This window comes from Lampetra fluviatilis, chromosome 12 (genome assembly GCF_964198595.1).
Source record: "Lampetra fluviatilis chromosome 12, kcLamFluv1.1, whole genome shotgun sequence".
Taxonomy (NCBI): Eukaryota; Metazoa; Chordata; class Hyperoartia; order Petromyzontiformes; family Petromyzontidae; genus Lampetra; species Lampetra fluviatilis.
The window spans coordinates 10,868,857-10,893,098 of NC_136286.1; the positions used below are offsets into that span (position 1 = coordinate 10,868,857).

Genomic DNA, 24,242 nt, shown 5'->3' on the forward strand with positions numbered 1-24,242 from the left:
AAAGTATCACTCGACCTCACACGGGGCTACTGTCCTGCAAGAACGAGCAGCGTGCAGCAAGTCTACACCTGCTAATCGTATTCATCGATCGTATTTTATTGGAACCCCACCGTGCTTCCAGTGTTCAGGGGCCTGCTTAAGGCGTGGCTCCGGCTGGAGCACGCCATGTATCATACAATATGCCGGTGATGTGCGCGTCTTCTTCGAACGCTGGGGAGCCGGACAAGCCTCTCTCTGTACCAGCGTGGACGGCACCCTCGTGGTGTTCACCTTCTGAAGCGCTCGCTCGTCACCGTGGCGTGCGCGATGACCACCACCACCACGTGACTTTTCTTTCGTGTTGTGTGCGGTGCATTTAGCGCCACAGCGCGTGGATTTATAGCGTTTATTTGTGTTGCTGGTGACTTTGTGTATTTCATATCGGAATCGCCTCCAGTGATGTTGCTGCTGGCGGCAATAAAAGTTGTTTAAAAGTTAAAAGTCTCCTTTGCCGCGTGCGTCTCTCCCGGTCAGCTGCCCGGCGCACAGACTCGGAACCACGTGCGCTTCCGATCAGCTGATCCGCGCGCCGTCAGATTTCATTATTTAACAGCTGAAACACTTCCTACCCCGGGCTCAGTTCCTCGTCCACTCCAGTGGCGTTTGCATTTGTTTAGGCCTACGTGCTGCGGTATTGTCGATGAGACTCTTTTAAGCCAACTCCAACCGAACTCCCATTTGCGAGTGCCGTGTTAAATCGATAGTACGGAATATACATCGCCCGTCTCGCCTCTATCCCATCATCGCCTCCGCAACCCCCCATGTTCCCCGGCTCTCCTTTCGCGGCCTGGCCATGGACCAGGCTGCTCGTCCTGTGCACAGCGTGCCTGCTGGTTCCTTCCGTCGAAGCGGAGCTAGAGGTGTTCGTGGTTCCCCATAGTCATATGGACGTGGGCTGGGTGTACACGGTGCAGGTGAGTTACAAGGAAGGGGGGGGGGTAAGGCTGAGATAGGGTAGCGAGTGGCAAGTGAAGATGTGCGGGCTCGAATCGCGTTCTCGTAACCGTTTGCAAGTATTGAAGTGTGTATGTTGAACTTCTTTCGCGCCGTACGTAGCCGACCGTGCGAATCGGAGGCAGCAGGGTAATAGATGCGAGAGATCGATCCGCCTTGTGAGAATTAATGACAGTGCGTCTAAGTTGACGAAAGACGAAGACGGCGAAAATCACAGCAAATGCCTGGCTCCGATGTGGTCAGCAGAGGGCAGTGCACCTCCGATTAGCACGGATGCCTACGGACGGTGCGAAAGAAGTTCACCAGCCGTACAACAAATATCATTTGTACCCTGCGGTGCGTCTCAGTCCACGCTCCCCGCCTTCACGTAACGCCCACAGATCCAGCGTGGCGAGTGACGGTACCGCAGAGGTCGCAAACGGGTTTTGATTCCTTACCCGTACCCGGCCGCACCAGAGTCGTACCCTATCCAAAATGAGTGACAAACGGTTACTCACCAGTGACTCACGGCCTACCCGTACCCGGCCGCACCAGGGTCGCAAACGGGTACCCGTACCCGGCCGGGTACCGGTAGCCGGGTATCGGGTACCCGATTGCGACCTCTGGGGTACCGCAGAGTCAAATAATACCCCGCGCCCACCAACACAAACCACACGGCGTGAAGAGACACTTCATGGGCCATTGTATTGATTTAAGGGCCATGTTGGGCCCTTGCCCAAATGAAATTTCAGCATGAGATTGAATGGTGAACGGATTCATGATATGCCTCAACATACTCGGGTGCAAATTGACCAATAATTAATCAACCCATGCGAATCCATTTAGAGTACTGGGATTCGTGAATAAATATGATCAACGTGTGTTTAATGGATGAAGAAATGTACAAGTTATATTTTCAGCTGAATATAGTCATTGTAATTGTGCAACTTAAAAAAAAATCGTTAATCACAGTGCTGCATATTGATGTTAACGCAACAATCGGAACGCATTCGATGATGGCACTGCCTTAAAGCAAACATGCATGCATCACCGGTGTTGGTCGTGAGCGGGAATCGAACTCAGGCCGCACAACCGTGGCCTCTCGTTCTGTATACAGGCTGCTTAAAACAATGTTTAACACTTCTGAGAATTTGCAACAATACCACAACGAAATGTGCTTCCGGGCTCTGGAGACCACCTGGAGAAGATTCCAGGCCACGTGTTGACAATGATGGTGATTAAGTGGAGACTGAGAATAGGTTTTCCCCCTTTTATCTGTCAACAAAACAGGTGTTAAGTTGTTAAAACACCAAACTAAAACCTTTTACAAGGAATCATGTCTGTTGTAAAAGGTTTCAGTTTGGTGTTTGAAAAACTTAACACCTGTTTTGTTGCCAGAAAAAAAGGGAAAAACCTATTCTCATATTTTGGTACTGGCAAAGGAGGTCCCATGATGTGAGTGGAGACTTTTTGACTTTTTGAAGCTACTAACATACATTTGTTATCATGTCCCAGTGTATGATCCATTCTTAAATCCTTTATATTAAGTTCACTTGCTTGCTTGCTTGCGCGCTTACGACCGTGCAAATCTTTCGGTCGTTTTTTAACCCACTTCCCGTGATCCAATCGATCTGACATTTTGCACACAGACTCGTTGTGCGTGACAATTTATTTTCGTGAAATTTCCCCCCCAAAATTTTACACTTTTTAGGAAAAAATAAATTATATTTAATTACCAATTGCTTAATGGTGGCAGGCAATCATCTGACCCATAGGTGGCAGCCATCTCAAGCCAGAGGACGAGAGGACTCTAGCCGCCACGCATATAAAGGATTTATAGTGAAAAACTTTGTTTTTACGGGTTAATTTTTTTTTCCATTAAAAACGATAGTCCCATGTAAGCAACCCGTGCATCCTGCAGGAGAGCATGCACGCCTACGCAGCCAACGTGTACAGCACGGTGGTGCGGGAGCTGCTCAAGGCACCGGAGCGGCGCTTCATCGCTGTGGAGCAGGAATTCTTCCGCCTCTGGTGGGACGGCGTGGCCTCGGCCGAGCAGAAACAGCAGGTGTGGCCCCCGGAGTGCAACGGCATCGGTGGGCCCAGCTGGGTCTTTCCGCTGGCCTGACCCTTTGCTCTCTTCGTCCTCCACTTTACGTGGAAACCCGCGGTCTTTTGCTCCGGAGATACAATTTTACGCGTCCAACACAATTGGTGCCAACGACTTCATAAGGAGCTTTTTGTTGCGCTCCACGGGATGATTTTTTTCACGGTCTCCCGTTTTTTTGTAGTATCTTTCAAAGCTGTGGAGAGCTACGGGAGATATTGGGCAATCCACAGCCCACCATTGTTGTGGTTCTCCAACTAGCCAGTGGTCTGTCTACATGTGGTGTAGGAACCCAAATTTTGTATTTGTCATGCTCTCCAGATCCTGAAAATCTCCATCAGCTGTAAAAATGTAACATACATGGCTTGGGCAGGTGGATTATTTGCAGTGCATGTATAACGTATGTACTCGGGATGCTTTCCTGTTAATCAGCAGCATTAGTTAGTGACATCGATGTGACTACGTTTGCGAGTATGAGCAGCATTTTTAAATAGAGAAATGCCTTTTTATTAGATGTAAATATATTTAACTTTTTTTACTGTGGGAAGATGTGGTCTGTGTGCACATGCAGTTGTTTTTTTAAGGCTGGACTTGCATGTGTCACATGGTGTCTTAACGTGAATCAGTTACAAGAGTAGATGTTCGTTTTTACGTTTTAAGTACTGTTCATAATTGCTGATGAAGGAGTTCCAAACCTCGGGCAATTTTCCCTAACTCACAACATTGTCAACGCAGCAGGAAACCAGTTCACTGCTGTGTACATGAGTAAATAATTCACGGTTGTATTAAGATGGAGGCCCATTACCTAACAAGGTTGAGGCTCATGTTCCACTGTTTATACAAAACCACGTTACAATACGAATGTTGGTGATGACAGTGTTAATAGGTGAAATGAAATTAATAAAAAAAATTTTTATAATACTGTCACTCAGAAGAAAGACAAATCTTGACAGAAGGGACTGGGTGTATTCAATAAACGAAGAGTAATGAAGGACAGGAAATTCAGAAGGCCAGGTGGTTGAACTGTCAAAATGTTCCTTTCAGTGACAGTATACAAGAAAACTAACGTTAGTATTCGTAAATAACTTTGTAAATGTTTCAGCCCATCGAAGCAGACATTTGGCAACGTCTATTAAAAGTTGTTCGAAACGTAAAACATCTTGGCAATTAAAACAGCGCTTGTTGTTTTACTTTTAAAATGCACGCATCTCTCATTACTGCTTCTGCCCAGGTGCATGAGTTGGTGAAGCAAGGTCGACTGGAGTTCATAATTGGGGGCCAAGTGATGCATGACGAGGCCGTCACTGAGCTAAGTGCCCAGATCCTGCAGCTCACGGGTAACAATAACGTCACTGCAGATAGTCCCCGAGTTACGACGGTCCGACTTACGATATTTCGATCTTACGATGGCGATACGACAAAATTGTTAAATATTTAAAATTTCGCGCGGCAGGCAAAACGCAGCAGCATACTAAGGTACGAATCTTGGTGAATACAGTACAATATGATACGTTACGATACGTTCAATGCATGCATGATAGGTAGCTTTAGCGGTTTCATTTTAGGATTACCACGATACGATACGTTCAATGCATGTTGAAAGTTTTTATAGCAGATAGGATTGTTTCCTGAAAAAACTTCTATTAAATTGCGGTTCATATAGATAGGCTAGGAATTTACCTTGTTTTTTTTACTCTACATTTTACTGGGCAATACAGCATTGTAATAGATACACACAGTATATAGTTTATACAGTACGGTACTGTAAATTGCTCTGTTTTGCTAAATTATCACCATTCTTTAAGACTCCTGGGTAGGCGAGGCCATCTTCGACTTACGATATTTTTGACTGACGATGAGGTCGTCGTAACGTATCTTCATCGTAAGTAGAGGACTACCTGTGTAGGTATGCAGGGTTTTGCATTTGCCAAACTTCGCCCAGAGGAAACCTCTTTATTTAAATACAATGTCATATTTTCCTATCGACCATACACAACAAGTATAACCCGTAAAAACAAAGTTTTTCACTATAAATCCTTTATATGCGTGGCAGCTAGAGTCCTATCGTCCTCTGGCTTGAGATGGCTGCCACCTATGGATCAGATGATTGCATTGCACCATTATGCAATTGGTGATTAAATATAATATTTTGGTCCTAAAAAGTGTAAAATTTTGGAAAAAAAATTTGACGAACATTAATTGTCACGCACGATGAGTCTGTGTGGAAAATGTCAGCTCGATTGGATCACTGGAAGTGGGTTAAAAAACGACCGAAAGATTTGCACGGTCGTAAGCAAGCAAGCGAACTTAATATAAAGGATTTTTAAATAAACTACAAGCATATGTCAAAAAGCTCTCCACAATCATTAGTAACTGCCTTAAAGCAGACGAATGTATACTTGGCTGACATGTCGCACAGTGACGATTCTTGTGAAGAAGGCTTTGCTAATAATGGATGTGGCGAGTTTATTTTTTTTTAAATTTGTGCTTGAGAACCAATATCAGCGTAGCCCGGTCACTTACATTTTTTTTCCAATTCTGTAATGACACCTCTGCATATTACCATTGCGGGTAATGGAGTTGGATTGCCACCGATGAAGCTCTCATGATTTAAAGGCAAGGTCACTCGCCATTAGACACCTGGCTGCCTCAACAACAACAACAAGAATAATAAAAGTGAGCATACGTGCTCCCCCGCACATTTGTACACAACCGTTGCCGTTTGTTTCGTCCATTTGCCGGCAGAGGGTCATGGGTTCCTGTACGAGACGTTCGGTGTGAGGCCGACGTTTTCTTGGCATGTGGACCCATTTGGCGCCTCGGCCGCCACCCCCAGCCTCTTCGCGATGGCCGGATTCAACGCCCACCTCATCTCTCGTATCGACTACGATGCCAAGGACGCCATGCAACAGTCGCAGGTCATTGGTAATAGCCATTACCATTGTTATAGCAGGCATGCAACGTAGCCCTCCCACCTCGCAATTTTATGAAGTGTCAGGGCTTAAGGTCACGTGTTGATTCAATGATATATATTTATTTTTTTATAAATGACAGTGATTGTAGTGCCAAATAGCCTTACAGTGACTGAATCAGTCCTTCCTGTAAACCCGTTCCATGTCATTTGCTAAATGTGCTGTTCGACGCTTGGGCGTAATCATTTTAACGGATGAATCGATGCATCGTTAGATGCTTAATTATTGTCATTTTAACTTTGCAGTGTTATCGCCTTTCACGGTTACCACCCTTGTCCATATGCTTAAAATAATTAGACCATTGTTGGTCATCACAAATTATAGTCGAGCATTTTGTCTTTCGCATTTACAACTTTAAATTCCAGGCCAATTTCCTACATTTATATTTAGATATACAGTGACGTGATACTTATTATTTCCCAAAAAGGTTGGCTTTTGCCCTCGCGGAATGTAAATTGAAAACTGTTCATATGCAGCACCTACCGCTGGCTTCTCAGCCACCGTCATTGTGTGATTGATGGAATGCCGAACTTGCAATCACACGTCGCGAGTTTCGTTTGTGGTAACAGAACGATGTAACCCTATAACCTGCAACTTGACACGGGTCAAACATGAGGTGAAGTATCACAACCTCTATTTCGACCGGAGGAAAATCCGATGGGCCGTGAAGCTCTTTTTTCACGGCTGCCCAGTGCGGGCGGCTCGGCAAGCTACACACAGCCCTAACCCGTGCCGTCATCCTCCAGAAGCTGCAGTTCGTGTGGAGGGGCTCCCGCTCACTCGGGGCACGACAGGAGATCTTCACTCATGTCATGGACGAGTACAGCTACTGCACCCCCTCGGCCCTTCCCTTCTCAAACAGGTTCGGGCTGCCTCTGGTGTGGGGGGTGGGTGAGACTAACTAAATTAGCGTTCATCTGAATGCCACAATGTTTTGTTCTTTGTTGTTTCTTTCCCAGGAGTGGATTTTATTGGAATGGCGTAGCCCTGTTCCCAGACCCGCCGGCTGATGGTATCTACCCCAACATGAGTCTGCCGGTTACAGCGGACACCGTGAAGCCTTACGCCGACACCATGGTGGCAAACATCCGTCAGCGAGCCGCGTGGTTCCGCACCAATACACTGCTCTGGCCCTGGGTACGCGGCAACGCACCACACGTGCTTCCAAACGCACACATGGTTTAAGCCGTCTTAGTTTTTTTTATCACCTCGGTTGATGAGAAAAATGCTGAGCAGAGGCCCGAAAATCCAAAACAACAGGGCGGCCAGAAACAAACACCACTATTGAAGGTGTGGTAGATGAGAGATAATATGTCACATGAATTGAGAAGGGTTTTGAGAGTATGGGAAGAGAGATAATGGATGAAGTTATGAAATTGCACAGAGCAAGCCTTTGAGTAGTATGGTAGTTGATTGTAGCATAGATGAAAGAAAACGATCAGGCTGGTAGACTCAGTTAAGTAGTCACAATCGTAAAGCTGATATTAAATGGTTAATTTTCTGATGTGATTCATGTTGCTCAGTTTAAAATGGCTGCAGCATGATGTGATTAAAGTTGTGCAAATGAAATGGAACGAAAGCAGAACAGTGCGGAGAGAAGTATTGATAGCTGCATCATGGGACCTCCTTTGCCAGTACCAAGATATGAGAATAGGTTTTCCCCTTTTTTTCTGGCAACAAAACAGGTGTTAAGATATTCAAACACCAAACTGAAACCTTTTACAAGGAATCATGTCTGCATTAACCGCAATGCTTGTGGTCAGAATGCAAACAAACAACGTACTCTGATAATATATGCATTGTCTTTGAAACTGATTGGTCCACGCCAGAGACAGCTTTCTTTTGAGCCTCATTTCAAAACGCTGTTAGACCAGAGGACATCCTCTTGCTGGGAATTCACTGACAGAAAAAGGAACACATGGAATGGAGTAAACACAGAAGTTGTAATCCTCGTATTGACCGTTCAGAAAAAGTGGTCTTGGTCAGGATACATTGGTAAAAAGGATTATGGATGTTGATCTTATTTAGCAACGTACATAGCCAACTGTGCTAATCGGAGGTGCGGGGGAAGGACAACAATCCGTCATGGCTCGATAGATTGTTACAGCACAGGACCCTCAGAGATGGTGACACCCTTCGCCCAGCAGCGGATTTATCATTCATGATGATGAACAATACATGCATGGAAAAAGAAGAGTAAATACCAGAATGTGGATACAAATGCTGTTCATCGAAAAATAACAATAAGAAGAAAAAATGTGCACGTAGAGCAAGTATATAGGCTGATCACAAATTTGCGAATCGCTCGATGGCTCTCGGCGCACTGCCTCTCTCCTCGTTCGGTTCAGATGCTGTCGTCGGTTACGAAGTGACTCCCCGTTGGGCGCGTGCTCCGATTGTTTTTTGTTGCAGGGCTGCGACAAGCAGTTCTTCAACGCGTCCGTGCAGTTCGACAACATGGACCCGCTCATGGCCCACGTGAACGCGCACAGCCAGGAGCACGGCGTTCGTCTTCGCTACGCCACGCTCGGCGAGTTCTTCAGCAGCGTCCAGGCGGCGGGGCTTCGCTGGGACGTGCGGGATGAGCGAGACTTTCTGCCGTACTCCTCGGGTATGATGGGGAGCGAGCGGTTTCATCCGAGCGCTGCGTGAGACTCGGGTGGGGATTGGGGGGGGTGGGATGTGTGCGAGTAGAGTACGTACGTACAGTGATCCCTCGTTTATCGCGGTTAATGGGGACCGGAACCCCTCGCGATAGGTGAAAATCCGCGAAGTAGGATTGGCCCCCTAGGAATTTCCGTATATGTGTGTGTGGGTACCAGAATGTTTAAAATATGTATATTTATACTTTATATATATATTTTACTTAAATCTATTTAATTATAAAACCTTAATATTATACATTCACTCTCTCTCATACGATATGTATTATGGTGTTCTACACTCACCAATGACAGTAGTATCTTGAGACTTGACTCCAGTAATGACGACGACGACGATGACAATGACGATGACAATGGCGACGATGACAGACCTGTGCAGTTCGATGAATGTGATGATGAATGATGATGATGATGGTGTTACTGCACAGGTATAATGAGACCTTTAAATCAGTTCGAAAAATCCGCGATGCACTGAGGCCGCGAAACTTGAACCGTGAAGTGGCGAGGGATTACTGTATTTGTTGAACTTCTTCGCATCGTACGTAGCCAACCACGTGGGTGGACTCGGGTAAACCATCAAACCCGGTGCGGACCGCTCTGTGGTTTCCAACCCTGCCTGTAGAGTCATTGGTGCCCTGTGATATTTAGCTCATAGCACTTCAAACTAACTGAACAAACAAACCAAAGTAAAATGATCGTAAACATGTATAGCCGGTGAGACTCCGCCTTTCACCTCTGTCTCTTGGTGATACTCAGACTAAACTGTACTGTAGTGATTTTTTAAAGTATTATACAATTCAAAAAATAAAGTTTTTTGTAGGTTATCATTACACGTTTCAGGCAGAATGTGAAATCGAATGGAACAAAAATAATTTAGCAACGTGCTTATTTACGGTTTGATGCCTTCCCATGCCTCGAACCATCACCGCGTTTAACTCAGACTGGCAGTCAGCATGGACCGGCTTCTACGCCAGCCGCAACACCTTGAAGGGGCTGGCGCGGGGGGCGCAGGCCGTGCTGCACGCGGCCGAGACGCTCTTCACGCTCTACGTGCGCTCGGGCCTTGCCTCCTCGCAGGACGAGCTGCTCGTGCTCGAGCAGCTGCGGCGGCTGCGCTGGGCCTCGGCTCAGGTCCGGTGGCGAATACACGCACATGCTCGTCGCACGCGCAAACACGCTCACACTTCCAGACGTACGTCGCCACGTGCGCAAAACGCTCGCTCAAGTTCACGCGTCCACAGACGCGCGTTCACGGATCGGAACACGGGTGATTGCACTGTGCTATGAACCTGTGAATTGTACGTGTGTATGTTGAACTGCTTTCGCACCGTACGTAGCCAACAGTGCTAATCGGAGGTGCGGGAGAATGACAACAAACTAACCATGGATAATCTCAGGGCTATAGAGAGGGACGATAGATTCGGCGATTTACCCCAGGCCCTGGGTCCATTAGAAAGGTTTGAAGAGGTCTCAGAAGGGGCCTCATCTGGCACTTTACCTCGGCCCTCTAAATCCCTTTGAACGACCCTGCATATACCACATCATAACCTGGTTCACGCCCATATTCAGCTCGCAAATGCTCCGTTTCTCTCACTTGACGACAAACGTCTTCCGAGTTTGATCTCTCCGACTTGCTAGTAGCAAACCCGGCGAGTGACCCTCGTCTCTCTAGGTGCAGCACCACGACGCGGTGACGGGCACGGAGTCGCCGCCCGTGCGCGACATGTACGCGCGCGACCTGGCGGACGGGGTGGCGGGCGTCACGCCGGCGCTGGCGAGCATGCTGAGCACGCTCGTGCCCGGCCTGCCGCCCCCCTCCGGCATGCGCCTCCTCTCGCCCATCCTGCAGCTCCGCGCAGGCACGGATGCACGCCCGTATGTTTTCACCGGTCTGCTGCCCGATCAGTCGGTCAATCGAGCAACCTTCGGTTGTTTGCAAAACAAATGTGCCTTCTTCTTGGTACTTTCGGTAAAGTCACGTGGAAGGGAAATAATAAAATAATAAAACATAAAACATTATTTCCCTTCTACGTGATTTTACCGAAAGAACCAAGAAGATTAATCCCTGCAGTCACGAAAGCTTTAAATCGAAATTTAAATGTGCCTTCTTCCTGCTATTTTTCGAGTTGTCCCCAGCACATGTGCTTAATAAGTTTGGTGTGTCTTCGTGATGTATAGCAGCATCGCTACAAGAAGAATGTGTTAAAAACACTGCTCCCTGCGCAATGCTCGTCGTGGGTTACGTAGACTCGTCAGAGGCCCTTCTGTGTGTAAGCATTTGTTGAGAAGCACGCCATTATTTGTCATTGAAGTCCCTTGCTGCTCCAACAGCCGTGCTGCGGAAGGGCAGCACAGTGGTTGTCTACAACCCCCTGGGCTGGGAGGTGGTCTCCTTCATCAACCTGACGGTGTCCAGCCCAAAGGTGGCCGTGTGGGACCAGCACGGCCGACCTGTTCCTACCCAGGTAACGATGCCCTATTATTCTCGCCGTCCCTTGGCGCGTTAGGTCGCTGGGGCATGACCGTTTCGTTCACTGGTAGCCCCTTGCAGGCATCTTTACACTTCATAATCAACGATTTTTGGGTTTAGATCGCGTTATTTATAAATGTGTCGTAACCCTCCACCACCCGACACGGCCAATCAGTAAAAAAGTGTCACGTTGACCAAAGACAAATAGTTCACTGCTTTAGCCCACCGGTGTGTTGAAGCGTGAAACCACAACATTTACAATTTGAGTACGACGTTTCGCTGGTAATTGCATCCAGCATCATCAGGCAATTCGCCAGAATGGTGAGGCTCTGCTGTGTCTCCCGTTCTTATATAGAGCAGCAGCAGGGTGACGTCATCATTAACTCATTAACTCATCAGGTGCAAAGATTTGAGGGGGGGTTATTGTAATTATATACTTGATTAGTAATACGGCTGTTGTTACGATGCGAGTTGTAGATTAGTAATCATTTGGATTGTGTTCTATTGTGATTATGCTACATTAATAATCAGTTAGTGCTTGTTTCCCTTATAAGGAATTGTAATGCATCTTATTTAATAATACGCTTCCAGGACGCACTAAGCCTGTAGCTGTCCGAGCGATTAAAGTTATTTCTGTTCCTCTCAATCTCAATGGATTCTCTAATTAGTCTTTGCCAGTAGTAACTAGTTTTACACAACACTTCAACGTTGTCAAAATCAATTGAGTGTCCCTGTTGGCAAGCATGTTCAGCCACTGCCGACAGTTGTGTTTGCGATAGTTTAATATTTCTCTGGTGTTCTTTTAGTCTTACACTAACGTTACGCCCTGTCTGTCCAATATAGCATCTGCCACATACACAATTAATCCGATATACACCTTCTGTTGATAATTTAGGTAGTTCGTCTTTAGTGCACGTTACTAGTTGTTGAATTTTGTGTACTGTACCAAATCTTACTGTAATGTTTTGCTTTTGCAAAACACGGGCTAATTTGTCAGTTACTCCTGAGATAAATGGTATTTTTATTGTTTTAATAATCTGATCGCTTTCAGCAGTGTTGCTTTGCGATCGTGATTTGGCATTTAGTGCTCTGTTAATTTGAGCATTATTGTAGCCATTCTGTCTTAGTGCTTCTTTAACATGTTTAATCTCTCTCACTAGACTTTCATCATCTGACACTGTTTTAGCCCGATGTATGAGCGTCTTAATAAGAGAGGATTTCTGAGCTGGGTGATGATGTGAATCTGCATTCAGATAGGCATCAGTGTGCGTTTGCTTTCTGTAAACGCTGTGTGTTATTTTACCATTTAGGCCATGCCCAAGTAAAATATCCAGGAACGGGAGTGTGTTATTCACCTCCATTTCCATGGTGAATTGAATGGCCGGGTTTTGTGCATTGAGATGATTTAGAAAATCGTTAAGTGTATCTTTACCATGTGGCCAGACAACCAAAGTGTCATCCACATATCTAAACCAAAAGGATGGTTTTAATGTGCTCGAGGCAAGTGCTCTGGTTTCAAAGTTTTCCATGTACAAATTTGCTATAGCAGGAGATAAAGGAGAGCCCATTGCTGCTCCCTCCCTTTGTTTAAAGAATTTTTGCACCTGATGAGTTAATGAGTTAATGATGACGTCACCCTGCTGCTGCTCTATATAAGAACGGGAGACACAGCAGAGCCTCACCATTCTGGCGAATTGCCCGATGATGCTGGATGCAATTACCAGCGAAACGTCGTACTCAAATTGTAAATGTTGTGGTTTCACGCTTAAACACACCGGTGGGCTAAAGCAGTGAACTATTTGTCTTTGGTCAACGTGACACTTTTTTACTGATTGGCCGTGTCGGGTGGTGGAGGGTTACGACACATTTATAAATAACGCGATCTAAACCCAAAAATCGTTGATTATGAACAATATTGGTCGCGAAAGCCTACGTGTTAAACTGATCTTTACACTTCTCTGTGTCTGCCATTTTGCTGCTTTGTTAATAACTTTGTTGGGCTCGCCACATATACACAATTAATACTATTTCATTCCATCATCCTGTTAGCCTTATGGATCAGTGTTTCTTCAGCAGTATTTAAGAAATGCAAACCATAAGCAGTCAGGCTTCGTAAGCAAATGCAACAGCAAGAGCTTTCCGTTGGCAATAGGCAAGCTGTCCGCAAAGACTGTGGGGCCTGTACATCAATATCTAAATTGTGGAAAACTAATTAAACATTTTTCGCTTTCGTGGTTGCTTGTGGATAATGAATGTATAGATAAAGATCTAGTTAGTATTTAAAAATGCTCATGCCTGGTATGATCAGTAATTGTGGGTAATTCAAGTTAATCGTTGGAATAGAATATAATTATGTACAGACCGATGAGTGTAATTAAAAATGTTTGGCCGTGCATTGTTAAGAAATTGTATGTATGTGGCGAGTTATTCACTTAAAATTAATGACTTTACAATTGTACATTTCACTCGAGGCCTCGCTAATGGCATACCTTAAATAAAATAACACCATTTGTATTATAGGCACATCCTAAGGTATATATTTAAAACATATATCAGCCTTTATAAATATATTCAAATGGATTCAAATTTAAACAGCACATATATTTTTACATTTGCTAATGTGGAACCACACTAATATGCACAAACCCAAATTCCAAGCCTTAAACTTAAAATCAAAAACTGTGGACCCGACGGGCGTGTGTCTCCATCGCTTCTGCCAGGTCTACCCATCAGCAGCGTCAGACAAGGACTTCTCCGTCTATTTTCCCGTGCGTCTCGACCCACTGGGCATCTCCAGCTTCCGAGTGCAGGTGTCATCCGCTTCTCTGAAGAGCACAGGCCGGGCTGCGGTCGGCCCGAACGCTCCCGCTGGTTTTCCCACCTCCGTGACGGCACCGCTGTCGTTCCCCAGGAGGTCGCACCCGGGTGAAGTGCGGCTCGCAGAACGGCCCAACCTCATTGCTGTGGAAAATAAGTGCTACGTGCTCATGTTCGACAAGGACACAAACCTGCTGCACTCCGTCACGGACAAGTAAGAAGAAACACTTGTGGGAGCTGTGCAAACCTCATGTGTGTATATAATAATAATAAAGCTGTAAATTTTGATTTAAATAATTTTCTTGCTGTGGATTTCACACCTGATGACGATTGCTTGTGTTGCAGTCGAACCGTCGTGAGAATTTTTATTTTTTATATTTGTATTATTTTATTATTTCCCTTCTACATGACTTTACCGAAAGAACCAAGAATAATAATAAAGCTGTAATTCAGTTATTATATATTTATTATATCAATAATTATAATCATTTACATATCTTTCATCAATCCACTGTTAGATAAAGACTTTCCCACACCGTGTCGGTCATTTTTCGCCGTGCTTGTCAGTGCAGGTTCGTGAATGGGACACCCAGAACCGGTTCAGATATTGCTCGCCGCTGGCCGTTGAATTAAATGAAGGTCACTGGGGTTCATAGTACACTCCGCGCACCACTAAGCTACTGCTGGACCCAATTGTTATGGTTTCTCAATGTATAATTGTTAAGTTCCATCAAGAGTAAATTGCAGGTTTAAGTGACCTGCGACAAGTCATCTTCTCACTATATTTCAAGGGAATATCATTTGTCTTTCCAAGTATGACTTGTTCATGTAGAAAGCATGTAAGTGTAATATAAATAAGTGATTTTTTTCACAAATACGTATGAAGGAAAAGCTATAGGACATGCTCCTGAAAGCCATTCATAAATATTTTTTTTCACAATCCATGTAAATGGTAATTCATAAAATGTATAGGCTTAAAATACATTTATTTTGAAGTTACTCACATCTAGAGTCACTCCACTCTACCTTGCACACGTGATATTTTCACATTGAAATATTAAAACAGCTTTGCTCTGCAGCCCATGGCTTGCAGTTGTAATGCAGCACACGCGTGTCTGGCTTCATGCAGGGTCTCTACGCAGACTGTACTGGTGACCCAGCGCTTTCTGGAGTACCGTAGCCAGACGAACGTGACGGTGGGGCAGCCTTCAGACAACTACATCTTCTCTCCCCTGGGCCCAGCCACGGACGTGTCTCGATTTGTGTCCATGGAGGTGGTCAGAGGGCCTCTGCTCACCGAGGTCAGGCAGTACTTTTACGGGTGAGTGAACAATGCAGCTTCAACCGTGATTTTTTTTGCATGACTCATGGTTACAAATAAAACGTAAACGTTTATTATAGATGCCTCTGGAGGGACTCTCTAGGGCTGCCTCCAGTGGAGTTCGCTTCCACCAGCAGTGGCCTGAGCAGGCAATTACAGGGCTGTGCCTTCACCTTTTATAAATGCATCTGCGGCAGATGCATCTATAATGTCAATGTTTTTAAAATATTATAATTTTGCACTTAAATGTAAAGTTCACTAAAACAATGTATCAATTTAATAAAACCAATGTACATTTGTTTCATTATCCTGCAGCTGGCTAAAATAATGACTACTACATTCATTCTCGATTTGATTGTATAAAAAAAGGCTTTGTTGTGCAATATACGTGCAGTGTGGAGATGTCACGTGATGTGCAAACGGGAACTCCGATCCTGTGGTCACGTATTTTTTTAAGTTTTTTTTTACTTACCTTTTGCGTCTTTCATTACCCCTCTTAAGTTCACCATTATTTGATTTGCTCCTGCTGCTGCTGCTGCTTTGTTTTCCAGCGAGGACTCTTCACCCCCCGGCTCTCACCGCCACGCGGTGCTGACGCGCCTGCATGACGCCCCCGGCGGCTCGGCAGGGGCCGGCGATCTGAGCTGCCGTCGGCTCGAGCAGGAGCTGTGGGTGGGGCCGCTGGCGATGGACCGCGAGGCCGTCCTGCGGACCAGCACGGGCCTGCGCACCGGCCGCGTCCTCCACACCGACAACAACGGCTTCCAGATGCAGCGGCGGCTGTACCGCAAGTTCCCCAAAAACGAACTGCCCAGGGTCGGTTCTGCTTTTATGCTGCGTGTTTCTGCGCAACCTCCGATTTGCACGGTTTGGTTGCGTATTGTGCGAAAAAAGTCCGACGTACATATATTGCAAGCAAGCGACTGTATCTGGAACAGCAGCGTATGTTTTCAGAATCTTTATTCATCGTGAAGGAATCCCGTGAGCTGTAAAGCGATTTTTTTACAGATGTGCAGTAGGGGCGGGTTGAGAAAGTCTCAACAACAAGAAATACAAAAACACGACAGGGAGTGCTAAGTAACGGAAAAGTAAGTAAATCACTACGAAAACAAAAATCAACTTTAGTTTTTATTTTACCAGGTAAAGCCCACTGAGCTACTTGCTTTTTCAGAAGCGACCTGGCCACAAATGATAGCTCAACAAAGTGGCTTATAAATTGATGTCGAGGTTCGTTGGCCATTCAGCAGCATTGGTTGTTACGTTGATTTGGGTGCTTTGGTGCCGCCGTTGAGTGGTTTTGTTGGGCAGCAGGTGACTTCGTGTTTCATTGTCCTGCTCTGCGACTGCAGGGGGAACTCTTTTTCTCAGGGTCTGTGTGGGGGCAGCATGTGGCAACATTCTGTAATGCGCGCACACGGCTTAATGCAGTACCGTAACGCATCCATCGATTGCTCGGAAAGAGCTGTATGCTTTGTCGGGACCATTGTTCTTGGCATGTTTTGACCAATTCCTTAAATATATAAGTGACTGGATATTCGTATGAGTACTCGTATAAATGAGCACGATTTTCTTTGCGTTAAAGAACTACTACCCACTGGTTCGGACAGCCTTCATTGAGGAGGTGATGGAGCACGGAATGAGGCTCACCGTTCACTCTGAGCGGAGCCACGGTGTGGCGAGTCTACACGACGGAGAAATGGAGGTAAACGCATCCTTTTATCTATTTTTTTACGACTGCCAGCTTGTGTTGCCTCCGAAACGTCGTGATTTTTATTTTTATTTTACTTTTATTAATTTTAATTTTTTACCTACGTGACTTTACCTAAAAAAACCTAAGAATATGAATACTTGCAGTCACGAAAGCTTCAAATCTAGAATGACTGCCAGCTTGTTTAATTGCACGTAAAATGTCCATTTCAATGAAGGTTAGCTTCAGCTTGGCGCAAGTGAACTGTGTCAAGTTGAAGCGGATGAGCTGGAGTTAGCTCTGCTTCACGTAGGGGAAATTAAATGTGGAACTTCCAATTCGCCATGGGGGTGGCATTTGCCAACAGCTGACGATGACGGAGCAGCAGCTGACCACTCATCCTCCCCACAGGTGATGGTGCACCGCAGGATGTGGAACAACGAGAACCACGACTACAACCTGACGCTGAATGACACCTCGCTCGTGCGACCGCTCTTTTGGCTTGTGCTGGCCAGGAAGAGCGACGGCGTGTTGCTCTATCAGCGCATGGGGCTGCAGCTGGAGAATCGTCCCCTAGTGCTTGTGGGAGAGACTCCAGGTCCCTCCTGCGATTGCAGAACTCACCACGGCTTCCTTTCGTCTCATTTCCTTAGAACCCATTTTTCGTGTTTAGTTTGTTGCCCTTCCCCGCACCTCCGATTAGCACGGTTGGCTACATACGGTGCGAAAGAAGTTCGACATACATCCATGTCACAGCCACTTTTCACTCCCAACTCCTGGGTGGTGCATCTGTGAGCACTCGTCACGAGACATCTGCCTCTTTTACCTATTAATCCAAACCCTAGGTGGTATTGTCTCTGTTATTTTAGAGGATGCATTTCTTAGAGACAGTCATATACATCTACCCCCGCGTGTGTATGCCGATGCTGCTGCTCGGTTTTCAGAGTTGGGCGTGGTACCCATTGGCCGGGCCACGGCCCTTCCGACTCTCCCACCCAACGTGCACCTGCTGAGCCTGCAGCTGCCTGGCTGGAGCTACAGCTCCGACCACCAGAAGCACCTCAAGCGACTGCGCCGACACAAGGCCGAGGGTGCGGCCAACTCGACGGCGCACGGTCCAAGTGAGTCGAGCACGGTTGTCCCACGTTTCCCGGGGCACGATGCCTGTGGCGAGATGTTAATTGCCTCTCCTGGTATGCAGGAGGTCGTGGGTTCGATCCCGACCCTGACGCCTGCTGCTGTATATTTGGAGTTTGCACGTGCTTCCCCGTCAGTCGCGTGGATTTTTCTCCGGGTCCTCCGGTTTCTACCCCCCACATTTAGAAACGTGTGTTTAGAGTATTTTGGCTGCTATAAATTTGCACGTGATAAGCCACTTCGATAAGCTATCATTTGTGGCCAGGTCGCTTCTAAAAAGAGCTATATAATTCGGTGGGCCTTACCTGGTAAAATATTTTTTTTATCTACACGTATATAGTTTTAGTTTTACAGACCTGGTTTGCGTTTGTCCGTGGCTGTCGCAGACCTGGGACGAGTGCTGCTGAGGCTGCAGCACCTGTACGAGGAGGGAGAAGATCCTGTGCTCTCGCAGACAGCCACCATCGACCTGAAGGTAACCCTAAGCTTGGGCCAAGGCAAAGCACAGAGTCTCACTTGGCCAAAGCGCTCGAACTTAAATTTCGATTTAAAGCTGCTTGCGTTGTGGCCGAAACATCGTGAGAATTGTATTTTATTATGTTTTATTTTTATTATTTTATTATTTCCCTTCTACGTGACATTACCGAAAGAACCAAGAAGACGCTCGAACTTACTTATATACGGTACATATAAGGTAAAACATAGTTTTGTTTTATTTGTATTTTTTTTAAGTGATTTGTTTACCTTTCCGATACTTTGCACGCCTATCGTGTTTCTGTCATGTTTGTTGATAACGTTCTGACCCCGTGCTCCAACTAGATATCTGTGAAAAGAGCTTTATAGATCATCGGATTCCTCCGGTATAAATACATTTTTTTATTCTGATACGTCCATCACATATCTGCCCTCACCAGAGTGTGTGCCTGGTGTAGCTGTCATGTTCTGTAGATGTTCACAAAATCCAACCTTTTCACATAGAAAAACCACAATTTACAGACTTTTTTCAATCCACTGCTGTCATTGGGTGTTGGTTGACCATACTTCACCACGCTGGTCAGTTGCGTTTTATGCGAAGAATGTGCTTGATTCAGTTCATTTGTCACTCGCCAACATCGGTGGCATTCAGAGCCTATATTGTAAACGGATAAACGGATTCATCGTGCTATTTGCTCCTCCATGTAGCTTAGAGCAGCGTTTTTCATCGCAAGGCCCGCGGGCCACTGGCGGCCCCTGATGGCCTTTAGTGCGGCCCCTGACGTACGGCCCCCCGACAATACACAAATTGAATGCACCCCTTACAAGTGATGTCTTATCGGCAAAAGTGGCCCCTCTCTGAAAATTAGTGAACAACACTGGTTTAGAGTCTAAATACTGTACGTAAACGTAACTTTTCGGCACTGAACGTTGTCTTTGTTTTGTGCTTTTCTTAAAAGGGTGCCTTTCAGTTCATAATTTTCATGCAGTTTTTTTAAAAATCACATATTCCAGGGTGGCCTCAAACCATGTTACGTCTGTGAATCTTAAACAAGTGCACAATGCGAATGTGAGTAGACTGTGCCTTTCATTGTATAACCTTGACGTGTGATCTCAATTACCGTATTTCACTAATGGACGCATTTAGGGCCTATATTTTAAATGGACTCTGGAGTGTGGGCTCCCCTACCTTGTCCGAAGAGTTTGATTATTTATTAAATGAACCATGCCAAACGTAAATAGCCACTGATGCTCGTCCTCTGTCACCCTCCTGAATACTGTCTCCAATGTTTACGGTGCACTAACTCAATAATGAGACTAATAAGCCTTTCGATGCCAAATATATTGTTCACTGGGTGGTTTTGTTTACGGTTACCTCTTAGCTGTGGTGGACAACATTTTTTTCATGCACATGTCTAAAAATATTTTTGGGCTTGAACATAAACAGTCCATTATTGCCTCCTGTGAACCCTAATTACTGAAATGTGTAAGCCTGGTTTTGCAGCATATATTTCCTGGCCATCCATTGAGAAGTCATGTCGTCAGAGCTCGTCCTGGGATACCACGCACGTCTCTCGCTCGAAACGCCTGGGGACATAGGCATGTCTTACTGCCGCTCCAGTGTGTTTAACGTAATTCTTTGTATTTCCTTTTTTTAGTGTTGGAGTAGCGCTTTTTTTGTATCAAAACCATTTTAATCATAGCTCTTTTAGAGTGTTTTTACTTCCATAAATAGTTTTTTTCAGTAACTTTTATCGCGGCCTTGCTCGTCTGGCCATCCTGGAAAGTACCACAGTGTCAACAACAACGACTACAGCAATGGTAGAGCAACTACCCCGACAGCAGCAACAATAGAGCAATGACACTAACTCCAGCTACAGCAACAAAATCGACAGCAACTACAGAAATGGAAACAGCGACAACAGCGAAAACAACCACAACAACAGCAACTACGGAAACAGCTACAACAACATATAATACAGCAACAACTGCAGTGACACCAGCAACTACAGCAACAGTTAGGGCTGCGGCAACAACATCGACTGGAACTACAGAAATGGAAACAGCTGCGGCAACATCACTCCTCTTTGTGCATCACTTCACAGGTTGCCGGTTAATTTCCACATTCAATTCAAGGTCATCCTCACATTCGAGGCCCTGAATAATCTTGCACCTCCAAATATTGGGGAGTTGATGCGACCCCTGAGTTCCAACAAGAACTGTTGAGGTCAGCTGACTTAGATCTCCTCTGCATCTTCAGAAGGAAGCTGAAGTCCCTGGGCGATGGAGCCTTCGCTTCTGTTGCACTTGGATTGTGGAATGTTCTGCCTAAGGCTGTCGGGGAGTCTGGTTCGGATGGGATATTCAAGTCCCGTCAAAAAAATGATTTACCTTTCAGAAAGAATTTCCTGTTTTAACTTTGCCGCTTCTTACCCAATTCCCCTCCCAGCCCTTGATATAAAGCTCGTTGAGATTTTATAATCTGCAATTTTTAATAACTGACCAGTGTGCTGAATTATGGTTAAACAACCCTCATTACCAACGTGGTACAGGGAGGCCCTTATTCCACAGCGGATTGTCAAAGGGGCTGTATTTTTTATTATTATTTACCCACACTGTATTTTGTCTATTACTTTAATGCTTTTATGTTGTAAAGGTCAATTCTGATGTGTCCAGTCTCCGTGGATATTTCAGACACTGGGCTGAATGCTGTGGGGTTTTTATCCCTCAGAATATTGTGAGATGCAATTTATCTTTGAAATGCAGTGGCGTTGTTTTCCATTTAATATTATGATGAATTATTAAAATCTACTATTTCCATTTCGTGTAAAAAAAAACGCATTTATGTTGCTATGCGGTTGTCTGGCATTCATTCCATGGAGCATTAAAACATGCACCATTTAGTTCCGAGGAGGAGCTGAACAGAATGATAGATGCTGTATATCTCAAACCCTTTGTATCGTTGAGTTATGTCTATGGGGAAATCGTTTTAGTTTTTACAGGCTTCACTTTTGATACTTAAGGAATAAGGCAGAAAATGTCATGGTTTTTATTTCAGATCCTCTTGGCCTCACTGGGCATAGTGAGACATGTGGAGGAGCGATCACTCACAGGCACGTGGGACGTCGCTCAGCTCCACCGCTGGCAGTGGAATGTGACAGCACAAGCGAGCGCAGGTAAAACTGTCAACAACGTGGTTTTGTATTAATAGGGGTTTTCCCCCTTTTTTCTGGCAACAAAACTGACACCTTTTGCAAGGAATCATGTTTACATTAACCGCAATACTTGCAGTCAAATGCAAACAATAAACAATACTCTGGTAATGTATGCATTGTCTTTGAAACTGATTGGTCCACACCAGAGACAGCTTTCTTTGGAGCCTCGTCTCATATGGTGTTGGCGTCATCTGGTCGAACACCATATGAGACGAGGCTCCAAAGAAAGCTGTCTCTGGTGTGGACCAATCAGTTTCAAAGACAATGCATATATTATCAGAGTATTGTTTATTGTTTGCATTTGAATGCAAGTATTGTGGTTAATGTAAACATGATTCCTTGCAAAAAGTGTCAGTTTTGTTGCCAGAAAAAAGGGGAAAACCCCTATTAGTATATTTTGGTACTGGCAAAAGAGGTCCCATGATGTAACGTGGTTTTGATTTAAACATTTAACTGGCAGATATTTGTAGGGACCACCTTTGTGGGCATATATGAAGTCGGAATAATTTTTTGGAGTGTTTTTTTAATGTATAAACTTGCCATGGGTAAGGCCAACAATGTTAATTTTTCCTTGACCTTACACAGCCACCAAATTGTTAAAACGCCTCAATTGCCCATGAGGTAGCATGGGTTCTAGTTCACAAAATAAGGCAGAGGTTCGTTCACTCTGGATTACCCTGATGATGGAATGGCTTCAGTTGATTTACCTGTATCCATGGGCATATTTATAACTGTTTAAAATAACCATTTTAATTTACCATCGTTGTTAAACTGAAAATGCATATCGCAAACGAAATGACCACATTATCACGGATATATCGTTTTTAAGATTACAAAATACAATTTCTTACATCGGTAGAATTATTTCGTTTTTCACCGTCTCATCAAATGTTCACCATTTAATCTAAGTGTGAGTTGAATCATAAAAGCTTCACTAGAGCACGTTTCCGTCCACCCTGTCCCCATGTGACACGAAGGGTTTGTTTTCAGTGCACGTTTTACCACCATTCGCGACACACGGAAGCCCCTTGTTCAGTGCAGGCGGTGAGTGCAATTCGTCTTCGAATCACAGTGGGGGTTTATTCTCCTCTCTCCTTAATGTACCGATGCATTGTCAACATGTAACCGATGTAGTTCTATCAGCGTTGCGTTTACTAACGCACGGTATTTTATTTGCAGAGGCTGCTCACGAAGAGAGAATGGTCCACGACGATTTCATTATTACTATTTTCCCCAAAGAAATTCGCACCTTCTTTGTCCACTTTGAAAGTATTATTTAACACTCTTTGTGAAGATTTAATATCTAAAATTGCTGCAACCTTTCAAAAACTCAATATATTTTCTATGATTTCTAATACTGTAGACATTTGTAAATGAATGTCAAATTAACTTCTAAATGTTTGCACAAGTACAATTTGTTTAAATCTATGTCAAACGCCGTATTTCTGTCAGGAATCATTAAATGTACAGTATTGCAACACAATATTGTGCGCTACGAGTGGTGTGATAGCGGTTGCCCGTGTGAAAAGATACCTTTGGAAAGTATGTTAAGCGAGCACCATAGGACCTTGTCAACCTACCGCATTGCCTTGCAAGAACCTGGGCAAGAAAAACTGCGTTGTTTTGGCCTGTTTTTTATGTTTGGAGAAACCAGCATTGTCGTGTCTCATACATTGTGCATCCGACACATGCAAGTTGTTCCCAAACACCTTGCGCAATTTGCACGTCTCACACACACACAGACATGCGTCATGTCACTTGCGTGGATTTGGCGAGGGTGTTTCAAAAGCGATTTGACAAGGGATGGTAGCGGCAATGATATGCCGTGTGTACACCCTCGCTTGATGTTACTGGAATATTGTCTCCTCTTGCTACACTGGCCTAATGTGTGCGAGCACAAGCCTTTTCACTTAAAAGTTGCAATGGAGTTTTCATATCCCAATTGATCACTACAGACTAAACAATTTTCTATTATAGCTTGGCTGATTTGTTACTATTGTCCTGAAGGGAAATAATGAAGCCAAATGTACATATATCATATGCAATCAATAGTAAATAATAAAAATAAGAGTGAAAAACAACAAAGCAATCAGATCTATTTTTATCGCGTATTACTATAAAAAAAAGTTATAACTGTGACAATTGGAATTCTACGAACAAAATATGAAATGCATTGGAAAGATTAAATGAGCTTTCCAATGATGTACCATACAATGTGCTGTCCCATTTACCTTTCACAAACTGCATTAATATAACCGATAAACATGAAGCATGGCTATCAGTTTCCCACCATGGGCCTTCCAACTTAAATGTAACTGATTTCAATTCCGTTGCAATTTGTCCTGAAAAAAGCCACTATTTGAACCCAGACTAATATGTCCGAATGAGTGCACGTGCAATTGTGCGT

At 44.8% G+C, this 24,242-nt stretch overlaps 1 protein-coding gene across 1 annotated transcript; it reads left to right on the forward strand.

Annotated features, from left to right (window-relative positions):
• Positions 1-385: 385 nt before the first annotated feature.
• Positions 386-23,851, forward strand: MAN2B2 (mannosidase alpha class 2B member 2). The gene is made up of 19 exons (XM_078861633.1): positions 386-953; positions 2,894-3,040; positions 4,311-4,416; positions 5,825-5,997; positions 6,798-6,913; positions 7,011-7,188; positions 8,464-8,662; positions 9,655-9,845; positions 10,387-10,573; positions 11,046-11,179; positions 13,905-14,215; positions 15,131-15,322; positions 15,874-16,138; positions 16,905-17,024; positions 17,421-17,607; positions 17,954-18,130; positions 18,533-18,621; positions 21,679-21,796; positions 23,015-23,851. The coding sequence occupies exons 1-19, from the start codon at positions 801-803 to the stop codon at positions 23,113-23,115; spliced, it is 3,144 nt and encodes a 1,047-aa protein (XP_078717759.1). The 5' UTR covers positions 386-800; the 3' UTR covers positions 23,116-23,851.
• Positions 23,852-24,242: the final 391 nt, after the last annotated feature.

Excerpts from the sequence above, each read along its gene's own strand:
- MAN2B2 (XM_078861633.1), top strand. The coding sequence starts at position 801 with ATGTTCCCCGGCTCTCCTTTCGCGGCCTGGCCATGGACCAGGCTGCTC. Across the intron at positions 4,417-5,824 it reads CCAGATCCTGCAGCTCACGG|AGGGTCATGGGTTCCTGTAC; the intron begins GTAACAATAACG and ends ATTTGCCGGCAG. Across the intron at positions 14,216-15,130 it reads CTGCACTCCGTCACGGACAA|GGTCTCTACGCAGACTGTAC; the intron begins GTAAGAAGAAAC and ends GGCTTCATGCAG.